The 27,289-nt window shown below is 45.2% G+C and overlaps 2 protein-coding genes across 3 annotated transcripts in view; both read right to left on the reverse strand.

The window, feature by feature from the left end:
• Positions 1-27,289, reverse strand: part of Dhx15 (DEAH-box helicase 15) — a 251,776-nt gene that overhangs the window by 93,869 nt on the left and 130,618 nt on the right. The window lies entirely within an intron of this gene.
• On the reverse strand, positions 1,199-4,137 carry LOC137640001 (myosin-10-like). The gene is made up of 2 exons (XM_068372343.1): positions 3,888-4,137; positions 1,199-3,753 (listed from the first exon to the last, which is right to left on the reverse strand). The coding sequence occupies exon 2, from the start codon at positions 3,001-3,003 to the stop codon at positions 1,213-1,215; it is 1,791 nt and encodes a 596-aa protein (XP_068228444.1). The 5' UTR covers positions 3,004-3,753; positions 3,888-4,137; the 3' UTR covers positions 1,199-1,212.

The raw sequence follows: 27,289 nt of genomic DNA on the forward strand, positions 1-27,289 counted from the left end.
AACAAAACACTTACAAACACTCCTAGCTAACTAAACTATCGCACTATAATAAAAGATAAATAATAAATAGTTCCTATTATTCACAATCACGACAAGCAAAGATAAACAAAACTGTACTTACTGTCAAAATAATCAAAACACTTCCACGCTGGTAAGAAAAATAATAGATATAATCCAGCATTCAATCACACAACTGCTTCAGGACACAGTCAATCAAAAAAAGCATTCGCTCCGAAACATTCACCACTGTCATAACCTAACTAAAAAAATGTAAACAAACAATCTCATTTAAACCAACAGTCTTTCTCACCACAAACGATCGTTAACCTAACTACTTTCGCTCGCTAACACAATATCTCTCTCTCTCTCTCTCTCTCTCTCTCTCTCTCTCTCTCTCTCTCTCTCTCTCTCTCTCTCTCTCTCTCTCTCTCTCTCAGGATTTGGCAAAAACAAACAAATAAAAATAAAGCAAAAATAAATCCTCCACATTCCTCCCCCCTTACTTTGCCAAATCCTTCTCACACAACACTTACATTATTTTTTTCATAACCCAGTCGCAGTCGGGAACGGGACCTCTACTCCGAGTAACTGGGCCTCCATATACTCTCTCATTCACTTCTTCCTTATCACAATCATTCGCTACATTAACACTATTCCTATCTAAATCCCTATCATCTAATATATCATGTACAATCATATCTACCTTGTTCTCATCTGGCCCTATAATTACACTCATTTCTGTAAACAGTTCATCCATTTCATCAAAAACATTCTCAACTTTAGTAAAAGATTCATTCATACTACTAATCATTCTCCTATCTCTCACTCTCGCATTCGTCATCCTTTCTTTTACATCACCTAAGGAAAAGCCACACACACTATAGGTATCATTCATACTCAGCCATGATTCATCTGTATTAACACATTTATCTTCCATACACACTTGCACATTTACACCCTTGTCATACTTATTTCTATTCTCACTTTTTCTTATAAAATTTCCCCTTCCTTCATCTTTACTTAATGCTCTTAAACGCCTCTTTTTCCTATATTCAACTAACACTAATTGTTTATTTTCCAGCCCTAACTTTTCATGCATACTAGATTCATACTTGCTCATTTCTAACCAATTATTCATCCCATTCTCACAAACATTAATCCTATTCCTTCCACACACACAGGAGGACTCACCCAGCTGAACCCTCTTACACTCTAGTTTCCCGAACATCCTGGCTGACTTAAACCCTTCTTCCTACATACTCTAGCTACATGCCCATCTGCACCACATTCAGTACACTTACCCCGTGGCTCCTTGCACATTCTAGCATAATGACCATCCTTACCACAATTACCACAAATCACATTCATACGATTACTCCTACATCCACTTGCTACGTGCCCAGTCATACCACACCGATAACATTTTACCCCTTTCTCTTTCTTGCACTCGCTAATTCTATGCCCTACCTCACCACATCCAAAACAAGCACCAAGAGCCCATCTACATTCATTCTTCTTATGTCCTACTTTCCCACATCTATAACACTTCTCTTCACGGATACAACTACCTGACCTATCTTGCGGCACACTACCACTCCTATCCCTCCAAACCTGATTCCCTTGCCTAAACCCTTCATTTGTCCTTACAGGTATTCCCACATTACTCGCCTTAACACTCCTATCTACAACACTATCAGCTACCCTCATCGGTCCTCTCATAACAGCATCTCTAAAACTAACAAATTCTGGCACACTTTCCTCCATTCCAGTTCTTACACTCACAGATTTACTTTCTTTCATACACCTATCCAACTCGTAATCCTCAACTATCTCTAAAATATCATCCCATGTCAATCTTTCTTTCGTCCACCTCATTTTCTCCTTCCGTTTCAAATTAACAAACTCAGCAACATTCTCGGGTACAGTAGCCAAAAACTTCCTCATTAACTCCTTATTCTCATTTATACCTTCATCCCCATACTTCTTCCTAGCTAAAGTTTCCAACCTACATACATACATCGATATCGCTTCTCCTGCATTCATCCGTGCTTCATCAAAATCATTCTTACGCTTATACTTAACACTCCCTTTCATACGTTTTACCTGCTCAATTATTCTCTTTTTCACACTTTCATAATCAACGTCCCCTACACTCATTATCACTCCATACATCGTCAACAAATACCCAGTCAAATATTCTCCTAACTCCCTAGCCCAAATTCTTTTACTATCACCATACTTATCCTGACAATACCTCTCATACTCCTTGAAAAAATCATATACATCCCTACTGCTATGCTCATTGAACCTTTCACACCGAGGTACCTCTCTCATAAACACTGTCTTACACACATCACGTTCATTCTCACTGCTATCATCACTGTCTACTCCCTTGTTACCTTCTTCCTCATTTGAATACAATGAATCCACTTCCACACTTAAATTCTTATCCTTAACCATTCCTTTCTTACCCTTTTTCTTACTTACCACTTTCACCCATTCACGATCGTCCTTGCTATCAACCTGATACTTTTTCTTCTCTTTCTTCACATCACTTTTACCTTTCCTTTCATCTTTCCTCTCACCTTTCTGTTCATCCTTACTATGCCTAATTCCCTTATCTTCAATATCACCATCACTATTACTACTATCACTATCACTTCCTTTCCCATTATCACTAGCCTTAACCTTCTCATCCACTATCAACCCATTACCCGAAGCTGAGGACACTCCTCCGACTGCACCTTCCCCCATTATAGTTTTCATCATCCCCATGACTTGCCCCATCATATCTTCCATTCGTTTCTCCATTCGTTCTTCATTCTCTCGCATCCTCATCTCAACACCCTCTTCCACTCTCTCTACAGTTCCCTGAATTTCCCTCAGTTTCCTATGCATCTCCTCATTCTCACACCTTAACCACTTATTCTCTTCCAACAATTTCTCCTCACGCTCCTTACTCAGCCGCAATTCCTCCTCCAAAGCCTTTAATTTACCTTCCATTGTCGTTAACCTTAAATCTAAATCCTAAATATAACCTTTGTGAAAGAGTCTGGTTCAATCCCACCTCGACTGTCCCTGTTCGGGCGCCAAAATAATGTGGCGGGATGTTTAAAAAACAAGCCCCACACCCTGAATCACACCTACAGACAATTGTCTCAACAGAACAAACTTTCCCCTTACGTTATCTATACCAGACTCTTTAACAGAAGGTAAAAAAAACTAAACATAACCTTAAAACTATATTTCCTTATATTCTAGAATATTTAACGAAAAACACCAGCAACCACACTTATAACCATAATAATCACTTAATACTAAAATAAACTGCAGTCAAAATCTCAAAATAAATAACAAAAACTTAAAACTAAAAAAAACCAACAAACAAAAACACTTTTTAACATATAATATAGGTGTGTGGACACCTTCGTCCACACAAGGGCTAACAGTCCTTTCAAGCCCACGCAACAACTCGGTTGCAACGCCACACTATGGCAACACTGACACTCAGTCAATACAAAATGTATTCATTGATTTAAGCCGTGAGCGTAATCATAATCATCATCATATTCATCATCAGCATACGTATTAACCAGGTACAAAAGAAATTCAAAGTCCGGTGATCAATAGGTCTTTCGTTTCAAAGAGCAGTCAAATAGAAATCCTTTATAACAATCCAGGCCATCAACACTATCTTCAGTCAAAACAAAATGTTCTTAAAAGGAATAAGTAATTCCAAGGAGGAATCACGGCCTGAAAATAAAAAAACAAAACACTTACAAACACTCCTAGCTAACTAAACTATCGCACTATAATAAAAGATAAATAATAAATAGTTCCTATTATTCACAATCACGACAAGCAAAGATAAACAAAACTGTACTTACTGTCAAAATAATCAAAACACTTCCACGCTGGTAAGAAAAATAATAGATATAATCCAGCATTCAATCACACAACTGCTTCAGGACGCAGTCAATCAAAAAAAGCATTCGCTCCGAAACATTCACCACTGTCGTAACCTAACTAAAAAAATGTAAACAAACAATCTCATTTAAACCAACAGTCTTTCTCACCACAAACGATCGTTAACCTAACTACTTTCGCTCGCTAACACAATATCTCTCTCTCTCTCTCTCTCTCTCTCTCTCTCTCTCTCTCTCTCTCTCTCTCTCTCTCTCTCTCAGGATTTGGCAAAAACAAACAAATAAAAATAAAGCAAAAATAAATCCTCCACAGCCTTACTGTTTTGAGTACCTGTATGACATCACGACTGGGCGCCATCTTGTCATTCCTTGTAGCGTTAGCGAGTTACTACAGATACAGTACTTTCGTGAGGGATTCTTTCAGCCTTTTATAAAAGGAGGGTGGGTCCATCAGGACGACATGGCTACCTCACCCAAAAATAGATTTTTTGCTTCACTCAAAATCCGTTTTTTGGGCTCAGGCCATGTCGTCCTGATGGAAGTTTACCAGAGCATTAATGTATCTGTGGATTTTCCATGAGTGCCTAAACCGCAAGATAAATTTTCCCTGGTCATTTAGACCTAGAGACACATGGTGTTACTGTTATGCACCATTTCAACTAATCATGAACTATGTTAGTGCTTCCTGCCCCCTACAGGGAAGAGTCATGCCAGACTCTGGGAAAAGTCTCGAGGATTGTATACTCGTATAAACGATCTAGCCAACAAACAGGTATACTGGTCTCATCATATACCATTTTAAAGCAGGGTTTGTATTCGGAAAGGAACAAATGTATTTATTGACTACCGACACCTCACCCGGTCTACTTGGCGAACTGCATACAAGACAGACAGGTTTGAATCCATGTAGGAACAATTGTATAAGTCAGTAATACAATCAAGGTACAGTGGTACCTCTACATACAATCTTAATTCATTCCAGAAACTGCTTCGTATGTTAAAACAATCGTATGTTGGAGCAAATATTCCCACAAGAATACACTGTAATTTGTATAATTCGTTCCACACCCCAAAAACCTACCGGTATATAAACTCCTTAATAAATTACTACATATAATTACACATAACAATAACATAACTGCATAATATGAAAGAAGCATGTAAAAAAGATAATTATAAAAAAATAATAAATAAAAAATGTGTTTTATTGCCACTTTACCATAGAGACAGGCCAACGCAGGTGTAGGATTTGCTACGCCAGGAAGAGACGGACGATCGGCGAGAAGGTAGACATGGTGTTAACATGTTTTTTAAATAAATACTCTCTCTCTCTCTCTCTCTCTCTCTCTTGTTCTTCACTCTTAGTGTTAGAGACGTCTATTAATTTTTTCTGAGAGAGAGAGAGAGAGAGAGAGAGAGAGAGAGAGAGAGAGAGAGAGAGAGAGAGAGAGAGAGAGAGAGATTAAACAAAAATGTGTTGTGTACATATGATTTTTAACAGCGTCCTATGAGTTGAAAGACAATTAAATGTAACTAAAAAAACAATATCAGCGAATCTGAATTCCTTTATTAACTAAAACAAATATTGATACAAACACACTCGTGTGCGTATGCGCAAACACACACACACGCAGGAGGAAACACGATCGGCGAGGAGGTAGAGATGGTGACTGCGACAACGTACCATAACTTACACTACGGAAACTTTAATCTAACTTAGCTTATTTATTTTTTTTTAATCTTTATATTTCATATTTTTTACATTTTTTTTAAATTTTCATCACTTTCAGTGACGAGTTACGGTACGTTATCGCAGTCACCATCTCTACCTCCTCCCCGACCGTCTCTCTTACTGCGTAGCAATTTTTGCTCCTGTGTGTGTGTGTGTGTTTGTGCATACGCACACGAGTGTGTTTGTATCAATATTTGTTTTAGTTAATAAAGGAATTCAGATTAGCTGTTATTACTTTCTTATTTATATTTAATTGTTTTTCAACTCGTTGACGCTGTTAAAAATCATATATACTCTAAACACATTTTTGTTTAATCTCTCTCTCTCCCTCTCTCGGAGAAAAAAAAATAATAGACGTATCTAACACTATAACAGCGAAGAAGAATGAGAGAGAGAGAACGATAGAGAGAGAGAGAGAGAGAGAGAGAGAGAGAGAGAGAGAGAGAGAGAGAGAGAGAGGAGAGAGATTTTATTTAAAGAACATGTTAATGCTATGTTTAGAGAGAAACAGAAAAACAGAGAAGTCTTATTCAAAAGAGCTTGTTAATGCTATCTTGGTTTTCTTTCCTTCACTTTTTTATTTTTTTCTGTTCATCACGCTGGCCCTTCTCACAAATGATCGTTGCCAACAATCTCTTTGTCCTTTATCCCTATCAACAAAAGGCATTCTATCTCTTCCAGGGTATTGCTACGATGTCTTGTAATAATTGTGATCCCCTTCGATGGTTTATCTGCTTTAATGGCTGCCTTCAGCTTGATGATCGTCGAGATCGTAGGCCTATTCCGGCCATATTGTTTAGCCATACAGTATCACTCACATGCACACTGCTCTCATGTTTTTCTATAATTTCTTGCTTCAATTCTAATGAAAGAATTGCCTTCTTCCTTTTCTCACCACTACCTGTACTGAAACTTAGCTTCTTAGGCACTATGATTATAGGTAAAATCAAAAAGGAAATGTGAGAAAAGGAAGAAAATAAGCACTGTTAATAACAGACCAAACAGAGGACAACCACACGATACACACAAGAACAGAGAACTGAACACTCGATGCTCAATGGCGTAATGTTTACTTCGTATGTTGGAGCAACACTTCGGGTGTCGAGGCAGAAATTTGGCTGAATTCTACTTCGTATGTTGGAAAATTTGTATGTTAGGACATTCGTATGTAGAGGATCCACTGTATATAAAATCAGTCGTAACCCAGAACTGATAAACCTGATATATACACACAAGGAGGTTTGTTAGCTTTTAGAACAGATATTGTATATGTTCAGACTATATTTACAAGATGAAAGGTTGTATATAAATACTCAGACACGTTTTATTTATTCAGAATTTGAGGTGAAAAAGACGCAAAATTTAATTATACATTTATTGATAATCAATAAAGCATGAAGTCAATGTGCATTTCATAATACAATATAAAAAAAAATTGGAAATATAATTAAAAGCATAAATAAATAAAAAGATATCAGAAATACTTGTTTCATCTGAAAAGAAAGGCATAAGCCACTTTAGAAAGGAAATTTTGTGAAATTTTCCTATTTTCTTATTTCTGTCATTACAGTCTACAAACACTTGCGTAGCAATACGCATGGCACATGTGTAAGTCTTTTATGCTTCTTTCACCTTTATACTTGGAACAGTCCATAGTGTCACTACGGTGGCACTTCACTCAACATGTCACTCCGTAGGGAGAGATCATGTACACCCATCACTAAAATTCCCAATTAGTGCGGTGTTCCTCGTGGTTTTCAAGCGGCATGTTTTAGCACACTACCTGCCGCCACCAAAAAGCACTTGATATCCTGCACTTGCTTTGCGTAGTGTTTAAAGAAAACCCTGGATGACTTCAATCCAGTATATGAGCGAAGACTTTCAAAATTCCTATTTTGGAAGAAATTCAGAGACGAAGCAATCTTTCTCGGATCATGACCTGCGGGTGTACTGTCTGGATCCGCTCTGCGAATGAAGTAGGTGATCTTCGCCCTTAATTGTTTCAAAGACAATGTTGAACCTGAGGTTTCTCCCCTAAAATGCTGTCCTCCCCTAAAGTCTAAAGTTCTACGAAGATAGACCTTTAGGCACTCTACTGGACATAGAGATGCAAATTCCTTCAGAGGGCAGATTTTCCAGGGACCCCACCTTTTGGTGGGTAGCTCATTTTTAGCGAGAAACGCTGGGTCAGGAAAGAGATTCAGTTCTCCACTCTCCGTGAACTGAATATGGCCCTCATCCCTCGAAAGGGCCACTATTTTGCTAACTCTGGCTCCTGAGGCTAGTGCAAATAAGAATATAACTTTTTGGGTCAAATCCTTTAGAGAGCAATCTTGATTGTTCAGGGTTGAAGCTAAATGAAGAACCTTATCTAAGGACCATGAAATGGGCTCGGAGGTGCTGCAGGCCTAAGCCTAGCGCAGGCCTTAGGGATTTTATTGAAGATTTCGTTAAAGAAGTCCACCTGGAAGGCATACAGCAAGGGTCTAGTCAAGGCAGATTTACACGTAGAAATCGTGTTGGCTGCTAATCCTTGTTCATGGAGATGAATAAAGAATGATAAACAAAAATCTGTTGAAATTTCTTTTGGTTTCTTTGCCTTAACAAAGGCAACCCATTTCTTCCAGGATGACTCGTATTGTCTTCTAGTAGATTTAGACTTGTATTCTTCTAAAAAGTTTATACTGTCTTTCGAAATCCCAAACCTTTTTTTGACTGCTAAGGAGAGAAAACCATGAGATGAAAGTTTCGGATTTTCTGTGATGAAGCGAAGACAGTCGACTTCTGCACTTGTTGAGTCAGAACTGGATCCGGCAACGGGACCAGCTTCAGTCGCAGTTCCGTTATTAGAGGGAACCAAACGCTGTTCGGCCACTTGTGAGCCACTATCGCTGCTGTTCCCCGAAAGGATCTTAGTTTGTTGAGGACCTTTAACAGAAGGTTGGGTGGAGGGTACAGGTAAATCCTGGACCATCTGTTCCAATTTAGGGACATCGCGTCCACTGCTTCCGCTAGAGGGTCCTCGTATGGGGCTATGTATCGAGGTAGCTTCTTGTTGTCACTCGTCGCGAAGAGGTCGATCTGCAGTCCTGGGACTTTGCGTAAGATGAAGGAGAATGATCCTGCATCTAGGGACCATTCTGACTCTACCGGGGTAAACCTGGATAGAGCATCCGCCGTCACATTGCGGAACCCTTGAAGGTGAACTGCTGATAAGTGTCATCTCTTCTTTTCCGCCAGACGGAAGATGGCCAACATCACTTGGTTGATTTGGGGCGATCTCGAACCTTGTCGGTTTAGACATCTCATTACCACTTCGCTGTCTAGGACCAGTCTGATGTGGATCGAGCAGCGTAGCTTCAGTTTCTTCAGAGATAGAAAAACTGCCATAGCTTCCAGAATGTTGATGTGGAAGGTCTTGAAGAGGGAGGACCAGGTCCCCTGGACTTTCCGTTGGTGAGAGTGGTCTCCCCATCCTTCCTTTGAGGCATCTGTGTGAACGATGACTGAGGGTGGAGGTGATTGTAAGGGTACCGATTTCTTCAAGTGCCTGGCCTCCGACCCTGGCTTGAGAAGTGATCACAGACGGGTTGGTATTGGTCTTGTTAGATCTCTTTGAGCGTTTGATGCGTATCTTCTCCAGACTCCTGATGCATCTTTTAATTGTGCCCTCAGCACTGGGTCTGTCACTAAGGCGAACTGGAGGGAGCCCAGTACTCTCTCCTGTTGTCGTCTTGATATCCGAGCGGATTTTAGAAGTCTCTTGACAGATCCCGCTATCTCTCTCCTCTTCTTTGATGGAAGGGAGAGGAAGTGTGACTGTAAGTTCCACTGAACTCCGAGCCATTGAAACTTTTGAGCTGGAGATAGTCGAGACTTTTCCATGTTGATCTTGAATCCCAGATGTTCTAGGAACTGGATCATTTTCTTGGAGGCTTGCATGCATTCTGCTTCGGATGCTGCCCACACCAGCCAATCGTCCAGGTAGGCTATTACCTGAACTCCTTTTAGGCGTAGTTGATGAATGACTGCGTTTGCAAGCTTCGTGAAGATCCTTGGGGCTATGTTTAGCCCGAAGGGCATAGCTCTGAAGACGTATTGTCTCTTTTGTAGCTGGAATCCTAGGTAGGAGGAAACTTGTCGATTGATTGGGACATGCCAATATGCGTCTGCCATGTCTATGGAGACTGTGTATGCCTTTTTGGGCAGTAGGGTCCTTATGTGTTGAAGGGTGAGCATCCTGAACTTGTGGTTTACTAAGAACTTGTTGAGTGGCGACAAGTCCAGAATGACTGAGTTTGTCCGAGTCCTTCTTTGGAACACAAAACAGTCTTCCTTGGAACTTGATGGATTTTGCCCTCTTTATTACTCTCTTGTCTAAGAGTTCTTGGATATATTCTTCCAGAATGGGGGTTGAGTGTTGGAAGAATTGAGGGAAAGCTGGTGGAGTTGCGTTCCAGCTCCAACCTAGTCCGTTCTTGATCAGGCTGTGAGCCCAGGGATCGAAGGTCCAACGATCCCGGAAAGAGAATAGTCTCCCTCCTACCGGAAGCATCTCACTTGGAGTGCTGACCAGAGGGCTTGCCTCCTTGGCCACGTCCACCCCTGTTGCCTTTGCCTCTTGAGGGGCGTCTAGAGGAGCCTCGAAAGGAGCCTCTAGATTTCGGCCGAAAGGTAGTGGATTGCCTTTCGAAGGCCGGGGTAAAGACAGGCGACTGTGTCGCCAACTGCTGAGGTACCAATTGGTACGTGGTGGGTGGTTGTGCCCCCGCCTGAGGCACTGTGGCCGCGGGAAAGTGTTGCTGTTGTCTAGGTGGGCGAGAGGGTGCTCTTGGCCTCTGTCTTCCTCTTGGGTTGGGAACCCTCATCCTGGGAAGACTTCCTCTTCATCGACAAGCCCCACTTTTGGAGAAGGTTTCTATTCTCCGTGGCAGCTTTGTCGACGACCTCCTTAACCACATCGCTTGGAAAGAGGTCCTTACCCCAGATACTGGATGATATCAGCTTCCTTGGTTCGTGCCTCACCGCAGCCAAGGCAAACATGAACTCTCGACAAGCCCTTCTGGCTTGGATAAAATTGTACAAGTCCTTGGTCACTTTTGCTAGGTGAGCCTTGGCAAAGACCATGAACATGTCTGTGGATTGGGAGACGCTTGCCATCGTCTCCAGCCCTGTTTAAAGAGACATTGAGGCGGCAAGTCTTTCTTTCGTTTCCTGCTCCTGGCGCAGATGAAAGTCTGACAACTTAGGGAGGTCTTCGCCGAAACTGACGTCCGGCAATGTCGACCTCCAACTTCCCGATTGAGAAGGTATGATGCACATCCTTCCAATCTGTTTCGTCCGATGGTAGGGCGAGGGAGAACGGCCTACACTCCTCGAGTGCTGGACATGGTTTCCCTGCCTCGATTGCCTTCAAGGCTGCCTTATACCCTTTTTCCATAAAGGGGAAGGCTCGGGAAGAAGCAATGAAGGAAGGGTGCTTCTTACTCAGAGCCAACACTTTGGAATTAGTGAAGGCCCTCTCCTTCAGCGTGGTGGATAGCAAGACCTGAGCTTTGGCGAGGTCAAGGATTATGGCTCTGTCTCCTCTTTCGAGGGCGGTTCCGTCCTCAGACGAATATAGCAGTCTGGGTAGGCCCCTAGGCTGGGCCAGAATTCCACATTTTCGACCAGAACTGTGCCCAGCTTGTCGGAGATGAAAATGTTCCACCCTGACATTGGCATGTCCTCAGCATGCCTCCACGGGTTGACGGCCGAGAAAGGGGGAAGATCCTTCCCTTCAGCTTCTTCGGAGCTGCACGGGAAGCTGCAAATTGGTGCATTTCCAACCTTAACGCAACTTCTTTTTCAGTGGACTGCTTCTTCAGATCTTGGACTATAATGAGGATAGACGTTAAAGTCTGATTCATACCGGCCAATTGGGGAGCAGAGGAGGTCGAGGGGACCGGCTCTGCGATCAGAGCCGATGAAACCGAAACTATCTCGGTCCCTTCTTCGTCGGTCTCGGGAGCCATCAATGACTCCTCCTCCTGATCTTCGGCAAGAAGACTTCTTTCAGTGCCTTCTGACACTTCTGACATCTTGTCTTTCAGGTGGATGTCCTTCATGGCATCCGATACATCAGATTCTATCGGAATCTGGACACAGGGAATCTCTGGGTGAGGTTGCGGGATTACTGCATCTAAAGATGCCCTTGGGAAAAGACAGGCCCTCATCTTTTCACTAGGAAGGTAGGGCCCGGTGGTGTTCTTTTGAAAACCCGACCCATTTTCGCAGCTTCTCTCTTGCTGCATCCCTTGACTCTGTTGTCTTTTGGTCATCAAAAGCCTCAGTAACCAAGTTAGAGCAAACGTCACATACCTGGGGGTCCCAATACTTCGGAGTTCCCTTTGTTGCTGCACAGCGCGCGCGCGTCCTGCACAGTCCATGGCCACAGAAGTTTTTGCTGCGGACGTTGCAGAAAAGGTTCCCGCACATGGGATGGTCCTCCTGTAAAGAGAGGAAAATACAATGAGTATTCGGTGAATTATATCACAATATTAAGTATACAATATTGTTAAGTATATATAGCTTAGGATAGGTAAGCTAGAAAGGAAAAAGGAAAGACACATACGTGTGTTTCCTGTCCAGCAAATTGCTGTGACCTCCCTCAACATTAAAATCATGGATATTTCTAATGTTAGAAAACCGATGGAAGATCTCTATCCAATAAGGATATATATAAGTGTAACCTAACACTGTCTTCTGGATTTTTAATGTTGGGGATTGAATTTAGTAATCACTTATTATATTAAAGAAAGAGCTCACTTTCTTTGTATTAAGGGGTCTCAGTGACAATAGGCTGCCCATGAAAACACAGTGTATGTTAGAAGAATTATGGGCTACCGTATAATCTATACTGTAGTTTTCTGATTGCAGTATGATCTATATTGCAATTATACTGGCTACTGTATAGTCATATACTGTAGTACCCGCCGGCAGGCTAGCAACTCGGTACAAGTCAGAAGGTGTACTGCCTTCTGGGGGTAATGGGCGGCAGATCGCCGGCCGTCAGGAGGTTGCCGGCGGTTAGGCAGTATATTGGCAGTCGGCCGTCCGTCCGGCTGCCAGCAGCTAGCATAGCTGTCGGCAGATAGCCGGTGGGAGACCAGCCGCCGGAGGGTTGCCGGCTGTCGGAAATCTATGGCAGCCGCCGATTAGTTATTATTATATCAGCGGTCTGCAGCCCATCCGGCTGCCGATAGCTAAGCCTAGCTGCCGGCAGGTAGGACCCAGGGTACTAGTCAGAAGAGAGAGAGGAAGCATGGACGAAGGATCATGTAAAGGATCAGCCTTACTGTCCTCTATCCAGAATGAGGGTTCAAATGGAAGGGGAGAATGTAACATTCAAGCTTCCATCCATCCATAACCTTGCCGGCATCTGCAAGCAGGGTTTATGGATGGCAGACCAAGAGAGGACTGAAGAACGCTTCTGCCGGCAGCCGGCACAGCCGAGCAACAGACAGAAAACCCGGGCCAGACCCACAACCTACCAGCACTAGGGTCGATTGTAGGATGATGGCCAAAGGAATGTGATGGCGAGGCCATCACTAAAGGACAGAATGGGGGAGGGGGTGAGGGTCCTGTAGTGTGTGTAAAGCCTGTCCTACCTCACCTAACAAGAGACTGTTCCAGTATTAGAACTATCCCATGTGACCAGAGAATTCTATTCCCTAGCCAAGGGTTAGTTCAATACAGAAAGGGATTGGCAGCACCCTCGCTGCTATCTCTAGACAAAAGGAAACAGAGTCTAGTGTCGGTGTCCCCCAAGCAATAGAAGAATTCTATTCTTCAGCTTAGGTTCTGCCGGCACAGGACTAGTCTGCTAGGCCACAGGGAGAAGGCATCATATCATAGAATGCCTTCAGGTGTGGTCTAGGGAGGTCTAGCCTCCTATGTCGGTAGCCTAACCTAGCCAAGGAATTCCATTCACCTTGCTAGTCGGCTACCAACCACAGACAGAATACTCTGAGGTTCTGACTAAACACAAAAACCTGCATCTCCGATTACAGGGAAAGAACAGAAACACCCTAGCCTAGTTGTACCCGAAAGCAATTCGAGGTAAAGCTGACTAGGGTTCAGCCTAGGCTAACTCAGAAGGAGAAGAGATTGCTCTTAAATCTCCAAAGGAGATTAGTATCGCCCTATAAAAGGCTAGGAGGTATCAGTCTCTACTTAAAAAATGCGATACAGGAACAGTTGGGGATATGTATGAAAGTATGCTAAAGCCCCTAGGCTAGTAGCCTAGAGGCAGTGAGCATCGATTACCTAAATCACCGAAACTCTCGTATACTATCTTTGGAAGAGGAAAATTTATGCAGTAAATATCTTACATGTATAAAATACTGCCTAAAGCTTCAATAAAATTACCACACTAGGAAAAACTATTATATCCTGCATGAAAGTAATAAAAGCAAAACTCCTAGGCTAGGAAGCCTAGCGTAAGCGAGGATCAGTTACCTAAATTGCCGAAACCCAAGAATACTATCAGCATGATATAAAATTTTCCTAGCAATGAAGGCTAAATAGCTAAATTTATTAAAGCTAGTAACACCGGGAAGGTCGTTCTGGCTAACTAAATGACTCATGCATAGCAAACGACAGCGTCCATGACGCCTCCGGTTAGGCAACAGCTCGTTACGTTAATTGAACCTTGAATCGAGTAAAAAACTGGCATGAGCTACATTTATACAAAGGCAGATGAGGCTGGAGAAAGCCTCATAGCGAGTGATAAATCCAAAAATATCGTGAGAGCACAGGGAAAACACCGAGCAAAGCCACTACGAAAAAAGGAATGACGAGATGGCGCCCGGTCGTGACGTCATACAGGTACTCAAAACAGTAAGGAGTCGAGCGTGCCTTAATAATGGCTCTCTTTCGATTCTTGCCACTTTCCCCTCTCGAAGCGAAAAAGCTATTCGGGGTGATGATAGCTATGTGGCGTGTCAAGAATACATCCTCTGATATTATGCGATATCCCTAAAAGCAAAAGCTAGGGATATTCGCGCCAGGAGTTAGAGTTCTGGATACCTTAAGGTAAAATTCTCTGGGATATATCACTGTAGTCAAATATAACCTAGGAAGCTACTTTAAAGGAACTTCCATCAGGCCGACATGGCCTGAGCCCAAAAAATCACTCCCACTGACTAGTACTAGCCCTGCCGCCAGTAACAACACCGTCAGGGGCAAAGGTGCCTAGGGAGGTGGAAACAAACGGCAAAGGTTCCCGTATAAAACACCATGCCATAGCTGAAGGCAGGGTCGCCAGTAGCGGCACTGCCACAAGCAGCAATGCACGCCAGTACAGGTACTATGGGATGGTGTGCAAAAGGTGGCAGCAAAACCGTTAGGTACCAGCACTGCCATCAGTCTAGTAGCCTACCCCTCCGGGAGAAGCATGCTGACAGCCATGGAGGGTCAGACCCCAGAAGGAACCAACCCCCCGATCAAGTAAAAAGATAAAATTCCTGCAATGTCCGTCCCAGAAAGGCTAGGATATAAAGAGGGGTGACGGCATGGGGTAGCTATACCCATGCATCAAAAGAGCATTCCTTAACAATCCCCAGAACAGAGGCGACGGTAAGGAAGTCAGGCTCAGAAAGAAATCTAAATTCAATCTGAGTGTTATCCCAACAAGGAAGATTCTCTAGAGAGACTCTCTATGCCACCGCACTCTGAATCCCAGAAAAGGTTAGAAAGACTAAAATCAATGCCATGTCATCAGAAACAGCGACTGCAGTCCGATCGAGAAATCTCAGAGACTAGGAGGTAACAGCAGTACATGTAAGTTGGCGCACCGACATGCTGAGATCACCCTTCGCAAAAGGGGAGCTCCAATGGAGTGCACAGTCCAAGCATGGGAGATCACGAGCGAATGCAGAATGGCTAACCAACAGATCTCTGACGAGGGCTAGGCTAAGCCTAATAGGTAGATGCCGCAAGTCAAACAAGAAATCCCAGAGGCTAGGAAGCAACGGCAGTACAGGTAAGTCGGCGCACTGACAAGGGGAGAACACCCTTCGCAAAGGGGAGCTCAAAAAGACTGCACGGTCCTAGCATGGGAGATCATGAAAGAATGCAGCATGGCAGACCAACGGATTCGCCAACGAGGACTAGGCTAAGCCTAATAGGTCGATGCCGCATATCAATCGAGAAATCCCAGAGGTTAGGAGCTTACGGCAGTACAAATAAGTCGGTACAAATAAGTCGGTGCACCGACAAGGGGAGATCACCCTTCGCAAAGGGGAACTTCAATGGACTGCACAGTCCTAGCATGGGGGATCATGAACAAATGCAGCATCGCAGACCAATGGATTAGCCAAGGAAAGCTAGGCTAAGCTTAATAGGTCGAAAAAACAGGGTGATCGAAGGCAGGCATGCAAAGGGGCTCGGTAAACTAGTATAACAGAGGAAAAAATCTGTTAAGGGTAAAAAAGCCGCTGCCAACGAGACCAGAAAGAAAGACCTGATCGCCATTGGCGAACCCATCACCTACAAAACTACCACTTCCTAAGCTAGGCTAGCCGGGACCAACACGCATAAAACCAAAACTTAAAACTACATTAATGCATAGTAAAAGTAAACACAAAACAGAGTCCAAGGCATTGTAATGCTGAAATAAAGCTAGCCAACGTGATACTAGTGAAATGATACTAAGTGAACATGAAATAAAAAGGGCAGTCACGAAAACGACATGGCGCCCAATGGCTAACTGGAATCGGAGTGCCCGGCTCCCTCATTGCCAGAAAAAAGTTAATTAACCACTCCCTGAGAGGATCTGAAGCAGTTACAGCTAAATCAAACAGTAAAGGAAGAGGGTACTCATCTCTGATGATGAAAGGAAAGCCATCATGCTAGGAATAACTTCATAAAGCTGAGAAAAGGCGCACTTGACAAAATACGAACGCGTATGTAAGCTGCGATCAAAGGAATGAGTTTATCAGAGACGAACAGTACTATGAAGGGAGAGGATATGGAACAGCTCCTCACCTATCCTACTCCTTAGATTCCTACACTGGGTTAAGTCTGTTTGGGGTGCAGATATCTATGGTTATCTACAGATGCATCCTGATTATACATGATATCTTAAAATAGTCGTTCCGGGGGTTAGAACCCTGTGATACCTGACGGTAATTCACTTGTAATATCACTTGCAGAAATATTATACAGTAGGAAGCTGCCGGAAAGAACTTCCATCATGACAACATGGCTCGAGCCCAAAAATATATATGTCCTAATTCACTTATAGTTGTGTGTTGTACGTCAAGGTAAATGAACTCAATATTCATGAGTACTGTATTCCACAAAAACAAATATCTACGCATGTTTTTGTACAATATTGCATTTTGGTAGTGAAGGGAGTCTAGTTGCCTTTGGGCGGTCGAGTTGACAAGTCCCTCACCTGCGAGGGTAGTTGTGTACGGTGTACTTACGAACGAACCTTTTCCAATAAATGAAGAAAACCCATATATATCACAAATTATTAGTAATTTGTATTTTTCCTAACATACTTACCGAGAACTACTTTCTTAGGAGTTACCTGGAACCTCCTCTCAACCGACCAGAGTTTTATGTAGTTTACCCTACTTCAGTTTTCTGTGGTGGTAGGCCTATGCGGATGGATACGTGCCCTGAGGGCAATCTCGAGGCACCCCTCATGTTAGCTTGGGTCTCGACCTTCAGTAAGTTCTTTGAAAACAATAAATACTGAAGATCAGTTCATTTTTCTTTCCCGGAATGAATCTTGCTGTCATCCTGACTTGCTCTTCTTCGGCCCATCTTAGGATCTCCAACGCGAGAACGCACAACTCCTTTGACTTCAGTCCCCCTTGCTTCTTTATGTACGCCACTACTGTGGCGTTGTCCGACATCAGCGCCACTGTGTTTCCTTTTAGAAGGGATGCGAAGTGTAGGCATGCTTCCTGAACAGCTCTCATCTCCAGGACATTGATGTGTTGAGTCCTCTCGATCTCTGTCCAAACGCCTCTTGCTGCTTTTCCTAGGAGGTGAGCTCCTTTTGAGAGTGTTTGACCGATCCTGCCAACATTCCAGGGACTGTCTGGTCTCTGGAAGAATCGGGACAATTTTGTAGGGGGAGTCCCTCTGATTCCAGAGATCCTTCAGATTCCACTGGATGCTCCTGAGTTTCTGTCTTCCTTGAGGCACCAGTTTCTCCAAAGACACAAGATGGCCTATCAACCTCTGCCAGTCTTTTGCTCTTCTGGGTTGACCCCCTAGGAACGGACAGAGGACTTGATCCAAATTGTTCAACCTGTCTGCCGATGGGAAGGCTCTGACTAACAGCGAGTCCAGGACTATGCCCAAGTACGTCATCCTGTTGGTGGGGGTCAGGTGAGATTTTTCCACGTTAGTGAAACCCAGGACCTTGCAGAATTGAAGAAGCTCCGTGCCCTGTTCCTTCAAAACTTCCTCTGAGGAAGAAAGGAGCAACCAGTCGTCCAGGTATCGAATCAGACGGATTCCCCGTTCGTGAGCCCAAACGGAGACTGTCGTGAAAATCCTTGTAAATACCTGGGGGGCTGTAGAAAGCCCGAAGCACAGGGCTCTGAATTGCAAGACCTGGGTACCCCATTTCACCCGGAGGTACTTTCTGCTGGAGGGATGAATCGGAATCTGGAAATAGGCGTCCTTGAGGTCTATGGACAACATGAAGTCCCCTTCCTTCAAGGACTCCAGGACCGACTTCGGGGTGTCCATCTTGAAGTCGGTCTTGCATATGAACTTGTTGAGGGCTGACAGATCTATCGCTGGTCTCCAACCACCCGTTGCTTTTTCTACCAGGAAAAGACGACTGTAGAAACCTGGTCCCAGAAGGAGAACAGTCTCCATTGCCCCTTTTGCCAACATAGTGGAGACTTCCTCCTGCAAGGCTGCTCTCTTCAAGGGATCCTTGGGGGCTAACCACTCCGCCTGACTTGCTGGGATAAGGGGGGCGGGTCTGCCAGGAAGGGCAGTCTGTAACCCTCCTTTAGAACTGTCACAGTCCACGGTTCTGCTCCGTGGAGCTTCCATGCTTGCCAAAAAAGTCTGAGGCACCCCCCTACCTGAGGCTTGGGCAGGAGAAGGGGGCCTCTCTCCCTACCTCCTTCGGGAGGAACGTCCAGAACGTCCCGGGACCTCCTGGCTGAAGGATAGGTTGTCCCAAACGAGGTTGGAGCAGAGCTTGTTCCTCTTCGGGTGGGCTGCGTAGTCTGAGACCACAGAGACGTCGAGGGTTCTCTCCTTACCTGGGTAGGAGAAGAGCGAGACGTCGAAGGAGCCTCGAGAGCAGGTCTCCTATAAGTGGGTCTTCTCATAGGTTGCGATTTAGGTACTACGGCCTCCTTCCTCTTCACCAGTTTTTCGACGACTTACTTCCGTCTTTTTGAGAGGGAAGAGCCCTTCATCCCACACTGAAAGATTCCGTAGTGTTCTCGCCTCCCTGTCCGGAATCTTCTTAAGACAGATTTTTCAGTACTGAGTCCCTCCTCCTTAAAACCCAGTTGGCAGACAAGGCTAAGGACTGGAAGGTCAAAAACTTCAGAGCGCGGCCCCCCGAGCTGACAAACTCTTTCAACGCATCACGCTTGGAGGGATCTGCTGATTCTGTGGAAATCTGGGTGCCCACTAGTCTAGAAGCCCACCAGTCCAACCAGGAGGCGACGATGAGGTCTTTAGACATCTCCTCCATCATTATCGTCTCTGCTTGCGAGAAGTAGATCGGCGCAGAAGAGGCCCTGTCCTCTGGGGAGCCTTGGCCTAAAACTTCCAGGGAGTCTTCCAGCTTACTGGCTCCATGTGGACGTCCCTCCAAAGAATAATATTTACTTTGCGATTTTAGTCCTTGCAGGAGTTTGGAAGCACTCTGCCCTTTAGAGTTCTCCCTGTTTCGGGCCACAACTTTGTCTATGTGGACCCGTCCCAGTTTGACGTCTCTCGCTTCAGGCAGGGCTAAGGATGGCTTCTTCTGGACTGGCTCCTCCATGATTCTATTGAGGCCTGACCTCCAGACGTCCTCCTCCGAAGGTACGGGCTCCTCAATCCTATGATGCTTCCTGATCAGGTTGATGACTCTCCTATACGCGGAGTCCTCCGCTGGCACTTCTTCTGAATCATCATCCGCTTCCTCCGTCCGGGGATGGGATGTGGCACTGAAGCGGGCAACTGCGCTCTGTTGAGGATCGAGGTTGCGCCCTTCGGAAGAGACGGGCGCCTCCGCAATTCGTTTGATCTTTTAACCAGGGAACAGGCTCTTCCATGGGAATGTCCGACGGAGGCAGCCGTGCATGACGATCACTCCCACCGGCTGACTCGTCGCGGCTGCCCGTCCTAAGAGGCGACTCCCTCCGCTGGGCGGATTGAGTCTCCTTCTTCGAGGTCTTACGCCTGTCCAACGAGGATCTATGGTCCATGCCTGTAGCCGACTTGCGGCTGTCGGAGGCTCTTCTAGGAGGACTGTCTCTGGTAAGCCGACCCGTAGTGCTCGTGACCGTAGTAAAGTCCTTAAGCTTACTACGGGGGACGAGGACCCATTGTTCTTTCAGAGAAGAACTTCTTCTGACCTTCCGTTGCGGGGAACGAGATCTCCTCCTGCTATGCCGCAACCTAGATGGAGACCTAGAGTAGGACCGTCTTCTCCTAGATCTATCTCTCCTCCTCCGGTGTTTCCTCCGAACTTCTTCCTCCGAAGAAAATGAGGAACCTGCTGCCGAAGACTCCGACATCTCTCCATAACGGGACCGAGGGGCAGGTGGAGCTTTGCTCAACACCTGTTGGGTCCCGGACGTCGACGGTTGCAGAAAAACCTCAGGGACTGCCGACGAAGATGCTGGAGGAGTAGTAGGATGCTCTATAATCTGGAAACAGGAGCCCAGACCGTCCTCCACTCTCATAGGAGACCTACATGGAGTCCTCGGTAGGCTCCATCCGAGGGGATCTTCTAGCGGGGAATCATCTTTCTCTGGGGCGCCTTCCGCTGCGGAGGTGCCTGAAACATCTACCTAAGAATCTGGAGAAGAAAAAGGTACATTTTTATTCCACATAGGGTCGCCAGCAGAAACGTGCCCCCCTTGCACGAGGGCAACGTCCCGCGGACCCTCACAAAACATACCCTCAGGCCCCCCCCCCCACTTGCCTGTACAGAAACAGTCACCCCCGAATCTAAAAGACACTCCTGGGGAAGAAGCACCGGTTTCTTCCCCTTAACTGACTTACCTCGTCCCCTACTCTGGGTAGGGGAAGAAGAAGGAACCCTGTCCGATTTCTCACCAGCCGATGTCGCGGGAGAAGATAAACTTGCCTTCCTGAGAGAACATTTTGACGACTTCTTCTTAGTCCCAAACTTCACCCACTGAACTTGACTCCACGAAACACATTCAGGACACGTGTCCGAAGGAGAGCACACTTTACCCCTACACGAGAAACAAAGGGAGTGCGGGTCCACATCGGGCTTAGACAAGAACGGTCCACACGACTTCCCGACTATAGGTCCAGGACAACGGCGGGCATGCTCCATCACGCACAAACACAATACCGCCATACACAGGAACATAGCGGAAAATGAAAAGAGAAAGCTAAAAAACACAAGGGAATTAAGTTAAAAGCACGAAAGCACAAGGGTAAGCACAACGGACCACGTGGAAACACAAGCGGTACACAAGAGTCGGGGACACAAAGGGTCACACTGAGATATGGAGAGCGTCGAGATATCACGACGCAACCAGAGAACTTACTGAAGGTTGAGACCCAAGCTAACAGGAGGCCTGCCTCGAGATTGCCCTCAGGGCACGTATCCATCCGCATAGGCCTACCACCACAGAAAACGGAAGTAGGGTAAACTACACAAAACTCTGGTCGGTTGAGAGGAGGTTCCAGGTAACTCCTAAGAAAGTAGTTCGAGGTAAGTCCCTGTGTTGGAACAAGTGTATATATATATATATATATATATATATATATATATATATATATATATATATATATATATATATATACATACATATATATATATATATATATATATATATATATATATATACATACATATATATATATATATATATATATATACACACATATATATATATGTATATAGATAGATAGATAGATATATATATATGTATATGTATATATAGATAGATATATATATATATATATATATATATATATATATATATATATATATATATATATATATATATATATCCATCCATCCATATACCAAGGCACTTCCCCCAATTTTGGGGGGTAGCCGACACCAACAATGAAACAAAACAAAAAGGGGACCTCTACTCTCTATGTTCCTTCAGCCTAATCAGGGACTCAACCGAGTTCAGCTGGTACTGCTAGGGTGCCACAGCCCAACCTCCCACATTTCCACCACAGATGAAGCTTCATAATGCTGAATCCCCTACTGCTGCTACCTCCGCGGTCATCTAAGGCACCGGAGGAAGCAGCAGGGCCTACTGGAACTGCGTCACAATCGCTCGCCATTCATTCCTATTTCTAGCACGCTCTCTTGCCTCTCTCACATCTATCCTCCTATCACCCAGAGCTTTCTTCACTCCATCCATCCACCCAAACCTTGGCCTTCCTCTTGTACTTCTCCCATCAACTCTTGCATTCATCACCTTCTTTAGCAGACAACCATTTTCCATTCTCTCAACATGGCCAAACCACCTCAACACATTCATATCCACTCTAGCCACTAACTCATTTCTTACACCCGTTCTCTCCCTCACCACTTCGTTCCTAACCCTATCTACTCGAGATACACCAGCCATACTCCTAAGACACTTCATCTCAAACACATTCAATTTCTGTCTCTCCATCACTTTCATTCCCCACAACTCCGATCCATACATCACAGTTGGTACAATCACTTTCTCATATAGAACTCTCTTTACATTCATGCCCAACCCTCTATTTTTTACTACTCCCTTAACTGCTCCCAACACTTTGCAACCTTCATTCACTCTCTGACGTACATCTGCTTCCACTCCACCATTTGCTGCAACAATAGACCCCAAGTACTTAAACTGATCCACCTCCTCAAGTAACTCTCCATTCAACATGACATTCAACCTTGCACCACCTTCCCTTCTCGTACATCTCATAACCTTACTCTTACCCACATTAACTCTCAACTTCCTTCTCTCACACACCTTTCCAAATTCTGTCACTAGTCGGTCAAGCTTCTCTTCTGTGTCTGCTACCAGTACAGTATCATCCGCAAACAACAACTGATTTACCTCCCATTCATGGTCATTCTCGCCTACCAGTTTTAATCCTCGTCCAAGCACTCGAGCATTCACCTCTCTCACCACTCCATCAACATACAAGTTAAACAACCACGGCAACATCACACATCCGTCTCAGCCCCACTCTCACCGGAAACCAATCACTCACTTCATTTCCTATTCTAACACATGCTTTACTACCTTTGTAGAAACTTTCCACTGCTTGCAACAACCTTCCACCAACTCCATATAACATCATCACATTCCACATTGCTTCCCTATCAACTCTATCATATGCTTTCTCCAGATCCATAAACGCAACATACACCTCCTTACCTTTTGCTAAATATTTCTCGCATATCTGCCTAACTGTAAAAATCTGATTCATACAACCCCTACCTCTTCTAAAACCACCCTGTACTTCCAAGATTGCATTCTCTGTTTTATCCTTAATCCTATTAATCAATACTCTACCATACACTTTTCCAACTACACTCAACAAACTAATACCTCTTGAATTACAACACTCATGCACATCTCCCTTACCCTTATATAGTGGTACAATACATGCACAAACCCAATCTACTGGTACCATTGACAACACAAAACACATATTAAACAATCTCACCAACCATTCAAGTACAGTCACACCCCCTTCCTTCAAAATCTCAGCTTTCACACCATCCATACCAGTTGCTTTTCCTACTCTCGTTTCATCTAGTGCTCTCCTCACTTTCATCTATATATATATATATATATATATATATATATATATATATATATATATATATATATATATATATATAGATAGATAGATAGATAGATATATTTATATATACATATACATATATATATATATCTATCTATCTATCTACTGACCAGAGTTTTGTGTAGGGTACCCTCAATCCCGTTTTCTATGGAGGCCTACCCCGGCATTAAAGAACGTGCCCCGAGGGTAGGCTTAGCGCTAGGTCGATGTCCGCTTGGGTCGATATCGCCAGTAAGTTCTATTGATGTAGCACAATACTTGCAAGGGAAGAGAGGCACTCGGGGAAGGAAGGGAGGGCCATTACCCGAAAGTAGTTCTCGGTAAGTATGTTAGGAAAAATAAAAATTACTTAAAATTTTTTATTTGTTCCAACACGAATACTTACCTCGAACTACTTTCTTAGGAGACTTACACTTTAGGAGGCGGGAGTGCTATTCTGACCTACAGACCCAGTAAGCGGAGGCCAAGAGGCCTAGGTATAACGGTACATACTAGAAAACGGACGAGAGGGTAACTACACAAAGAGCTCACGTTAGTGTCTAAGTACTCACCCTTTGAAAAACTTCTGATGTTGCATCCAGTAACGTAGTTGTGAAGAACGTGTTATCCAATGGTACAAGTTGGTAATCTCCGATGAGGATGGGGAACAACTGGGTAGGATGAAAGGAAACGCACCTGTGTCTCCCGGTTGCTATCCGCGATTGAGCCTGGGGCTTTTACCGTTAAACCACTTGGAGGGCGGAGATGACTGTTCCAATGGAGAACCCGTCTAAGGACTTCCTCGAGTAGTCCTTGAGGTAATGGGCAGTAAAGGTCGACTGGTTAGACAAAGTACCTGCCCGAAGGATCTGACCCACTGCCATGTTTTTCTCAAAGGCTAAGGACGTGCTCAGACCTCTGATTTCATGAGCTCTGATTTCATGAGGTCTGGGGGCGCCCGGCACGGGCAGACCTTCTTCCTTGTAGGCCCTGGCAATAACTTGTCTCAACCAGAAGGAAATGGTGTTCTTGGAGACTTGTTTCTTAGTAACACCCGTGGAGATGAAGAGGCTCTTGATGCCTGGCCGGAGATGAGCCGTTCTTTCAAGGTATTTTCTAATGGCACGGACAGGGCATAATTTTAAATCCTCAGTATTACCCGTCTTAGGGATGGCTGGTATGGAGAAACCTTCGAATTTAGGATCCCAGACAGCTGGGTTCTGGGTCTTCGCCACAAAAGAAGGAAAGAACTTGAAAGATACATCTTTCCACCCCTTCGAATGAGAGACGTCATACGACAGCCCATGGATCTCACCTACTCTCTTAGCGGACGCCAAGGCCAGCAAGAAGACTGCCTTGAGACTGAGATCCCTGTCCACGATATCTTTCAAAGGTTCAAAGGGGGCCACTTAACATCTTCAGGACCTTAGGTAAGTCCCACTGGGGCACCCTACCTGCCTGTGGGGGGCAGGACTGCTCGAAGCTCTTGACAAGCATTGCGATGTGCCTAGAGGACCCCAGGTCGATGCCCTTCAGGATTGGGATTGACATTCCCATTCCCATTTTGTCTCTGAGATAGACCAGAAAATCCGCTATGTCCGGGACAGAGGCATTGAGGGGCTTTATGTGCCTCGCAGAGCACCACTTCGTGAAGGAGGCCCACTTAGCTTGGTAGACCGCAGCTGAAGACCTTCTCAGGTATAGCGACATTCTCTTAGCAGTGGCTGAAGAATACCCTTCCTTCTTCAGGAGTCGCTCGATAGTCTCCAGGCGTGAAGACGTAGGGACAGTGGGTTGTCGTGAAGTCTGAGAAAATGTGGTTGATGTAGAAGGTCTGACCTGTCGGGTAGAGGCCACGGAGGTTGACTCGCCAGGTCTTTTAGGTCTGCGAACCACTCTCTCTCCGGGGCGCTACCATTTTGGGCCGTCCTTACTCTGTTGAGCACTTGCCTTATCAACGTGAAGGGGGGAAAAGCGTACACGTCTAGGTTGCCCCACCTGTGCTGAAAGGCGTCCTCCAAGGCTGCCTTCGGATCTGGTACAGAACAATATACGGGGAGTTGGGCGTTCAGTTTGGTTGCAAAGAGGTCCATCACCGGGGAACCCCAACGTTGGATGATGAGCTTGGCTACTTCTGGGAGGAGGGACCACTCTGTCCCTACTATTTGGCCCACCCTGCAGAGACCGTCGGCCAGCACGTTTTTCTTCCCGGGAATGAACCTTGCTAACAACACAACCTGGTTCTCTTCTGCCCAATCTAGAATCTTTATGGTGAGATCGCACAACTCCCTTGACTTCAAACCTCCTTGCTTCTTTATGTATGCTACTACCGTGGCGTTGTCGCACATCAACACCACGGTGTTTCCCCTTAGTAGATCTGCGAAGTGTAGGCAAGCCTTCTGGACTGCCTTCAACTCTAGGACATTGATGTGGAGTTCCTTTTCCCCGTCTATCCAGGTTCCTCGCGCTGTCTCGTCGAGGAGATGGGCTTCCCATCCCTGGTTGGAGGCGTCTGTGAACAGCAGTAACTCGGGGGGGTCGTTCGCGAAGGGCATCCCCTTGAGTGAGTTCGACCGGCAATGCCACCATTCCAGGGAGGGCCTCGTATTTGGTAGAACTGGGATTAGTACTTGTTGCGAGTCCAGTTGGCACCAGAGGTTCTTCAGGTTCCATTGCACGGCTCTGAGTCTGGTTCTCCCCTGGGGAACCAGTTTCTCCAACGACACCAGGTGCCCTATCAGTCTTTGCCAGTCCTTTGCTCTCCTGGGGCGCCCCGATAGGAACGGGCGAATGATTTCCATGAGATTGTTTATTCTGTCTTCTGAAGGGAAGGCTTTTCCCAGAATGGTATCTAGAGTCATTCCCAAGTAGGTCATTCTGGTGGATGGGGATAGGTTTGATTTTTCCGGGTTGATCACGATGCCCAGATCCTTGCAAAACTGGAGGAGTTTCATCCCTTGTTCCTCCAAGAGGTCCTTCGAGGAGGAAAGAAGCAACCAGTCGTCCAGGTATCGGATGAGGCGAATGCCTCGTTCGTGAGCCCACACTGAGACAGTCGTGAAGACTCTCGTGAACACCTGGGGCGCTGTTGACAATCCGAAGCAAAGGGTCTTGAATTGCAGGATCTGGGAACCCCATTTCACCCGGAGAAATTTTCGACTCGAGGGGTGGACCGGAATTTGGAAGTAGGCGTCCTTGAGGTCTATGGTCATCATGTAATCTTTCTCCCTCAAGGACAGTAGGACTGACTTCGGAGTGTCCATTTTGAAGTCTGTCATTTTTATGAACTTGTTGAGAGCCGACAGATCTATAACCGGCCTCCACCCCCCCGTTGCCTTTTCTACCAGGAACAGGCGACTGTAGAAACCCGGGCCTGGGTGTAGAATTTCTTCCATGGCGCCCTTCTCCAACATGGAGGACACTTCCTCTTGAAGGGCGGTCTTCTTCGACGGGTCCTTGGGGACTAGCCACTCCGCCCGGCTGGCCGGGATTAGAGGGGGTGGTTCTGGTAAGAACGGTAACCTGTAGCCCTCCTTCAGTACGGACACTGTCCAGGGCTCCGCTCCGTGAGCCTTCCATGCTTGCCAAAATAGTCTGAGGCATCCCCCAA

The sequence above is a fragment of the Palaemon carinicauda genome, chromosome 4 (genome assembly GCF_036898095.1).
Source record: "Palaemon carinicauda isolate YSFRI2023 chromosome 4, ASM3689809v2, whole genome shotgun sequence".
NCBI lineage: Eukaryota > Metazoa > Arthropoda > Malacostraca > Decapoda > Palaemonidae > Palaemon > Palaemon carinicauda.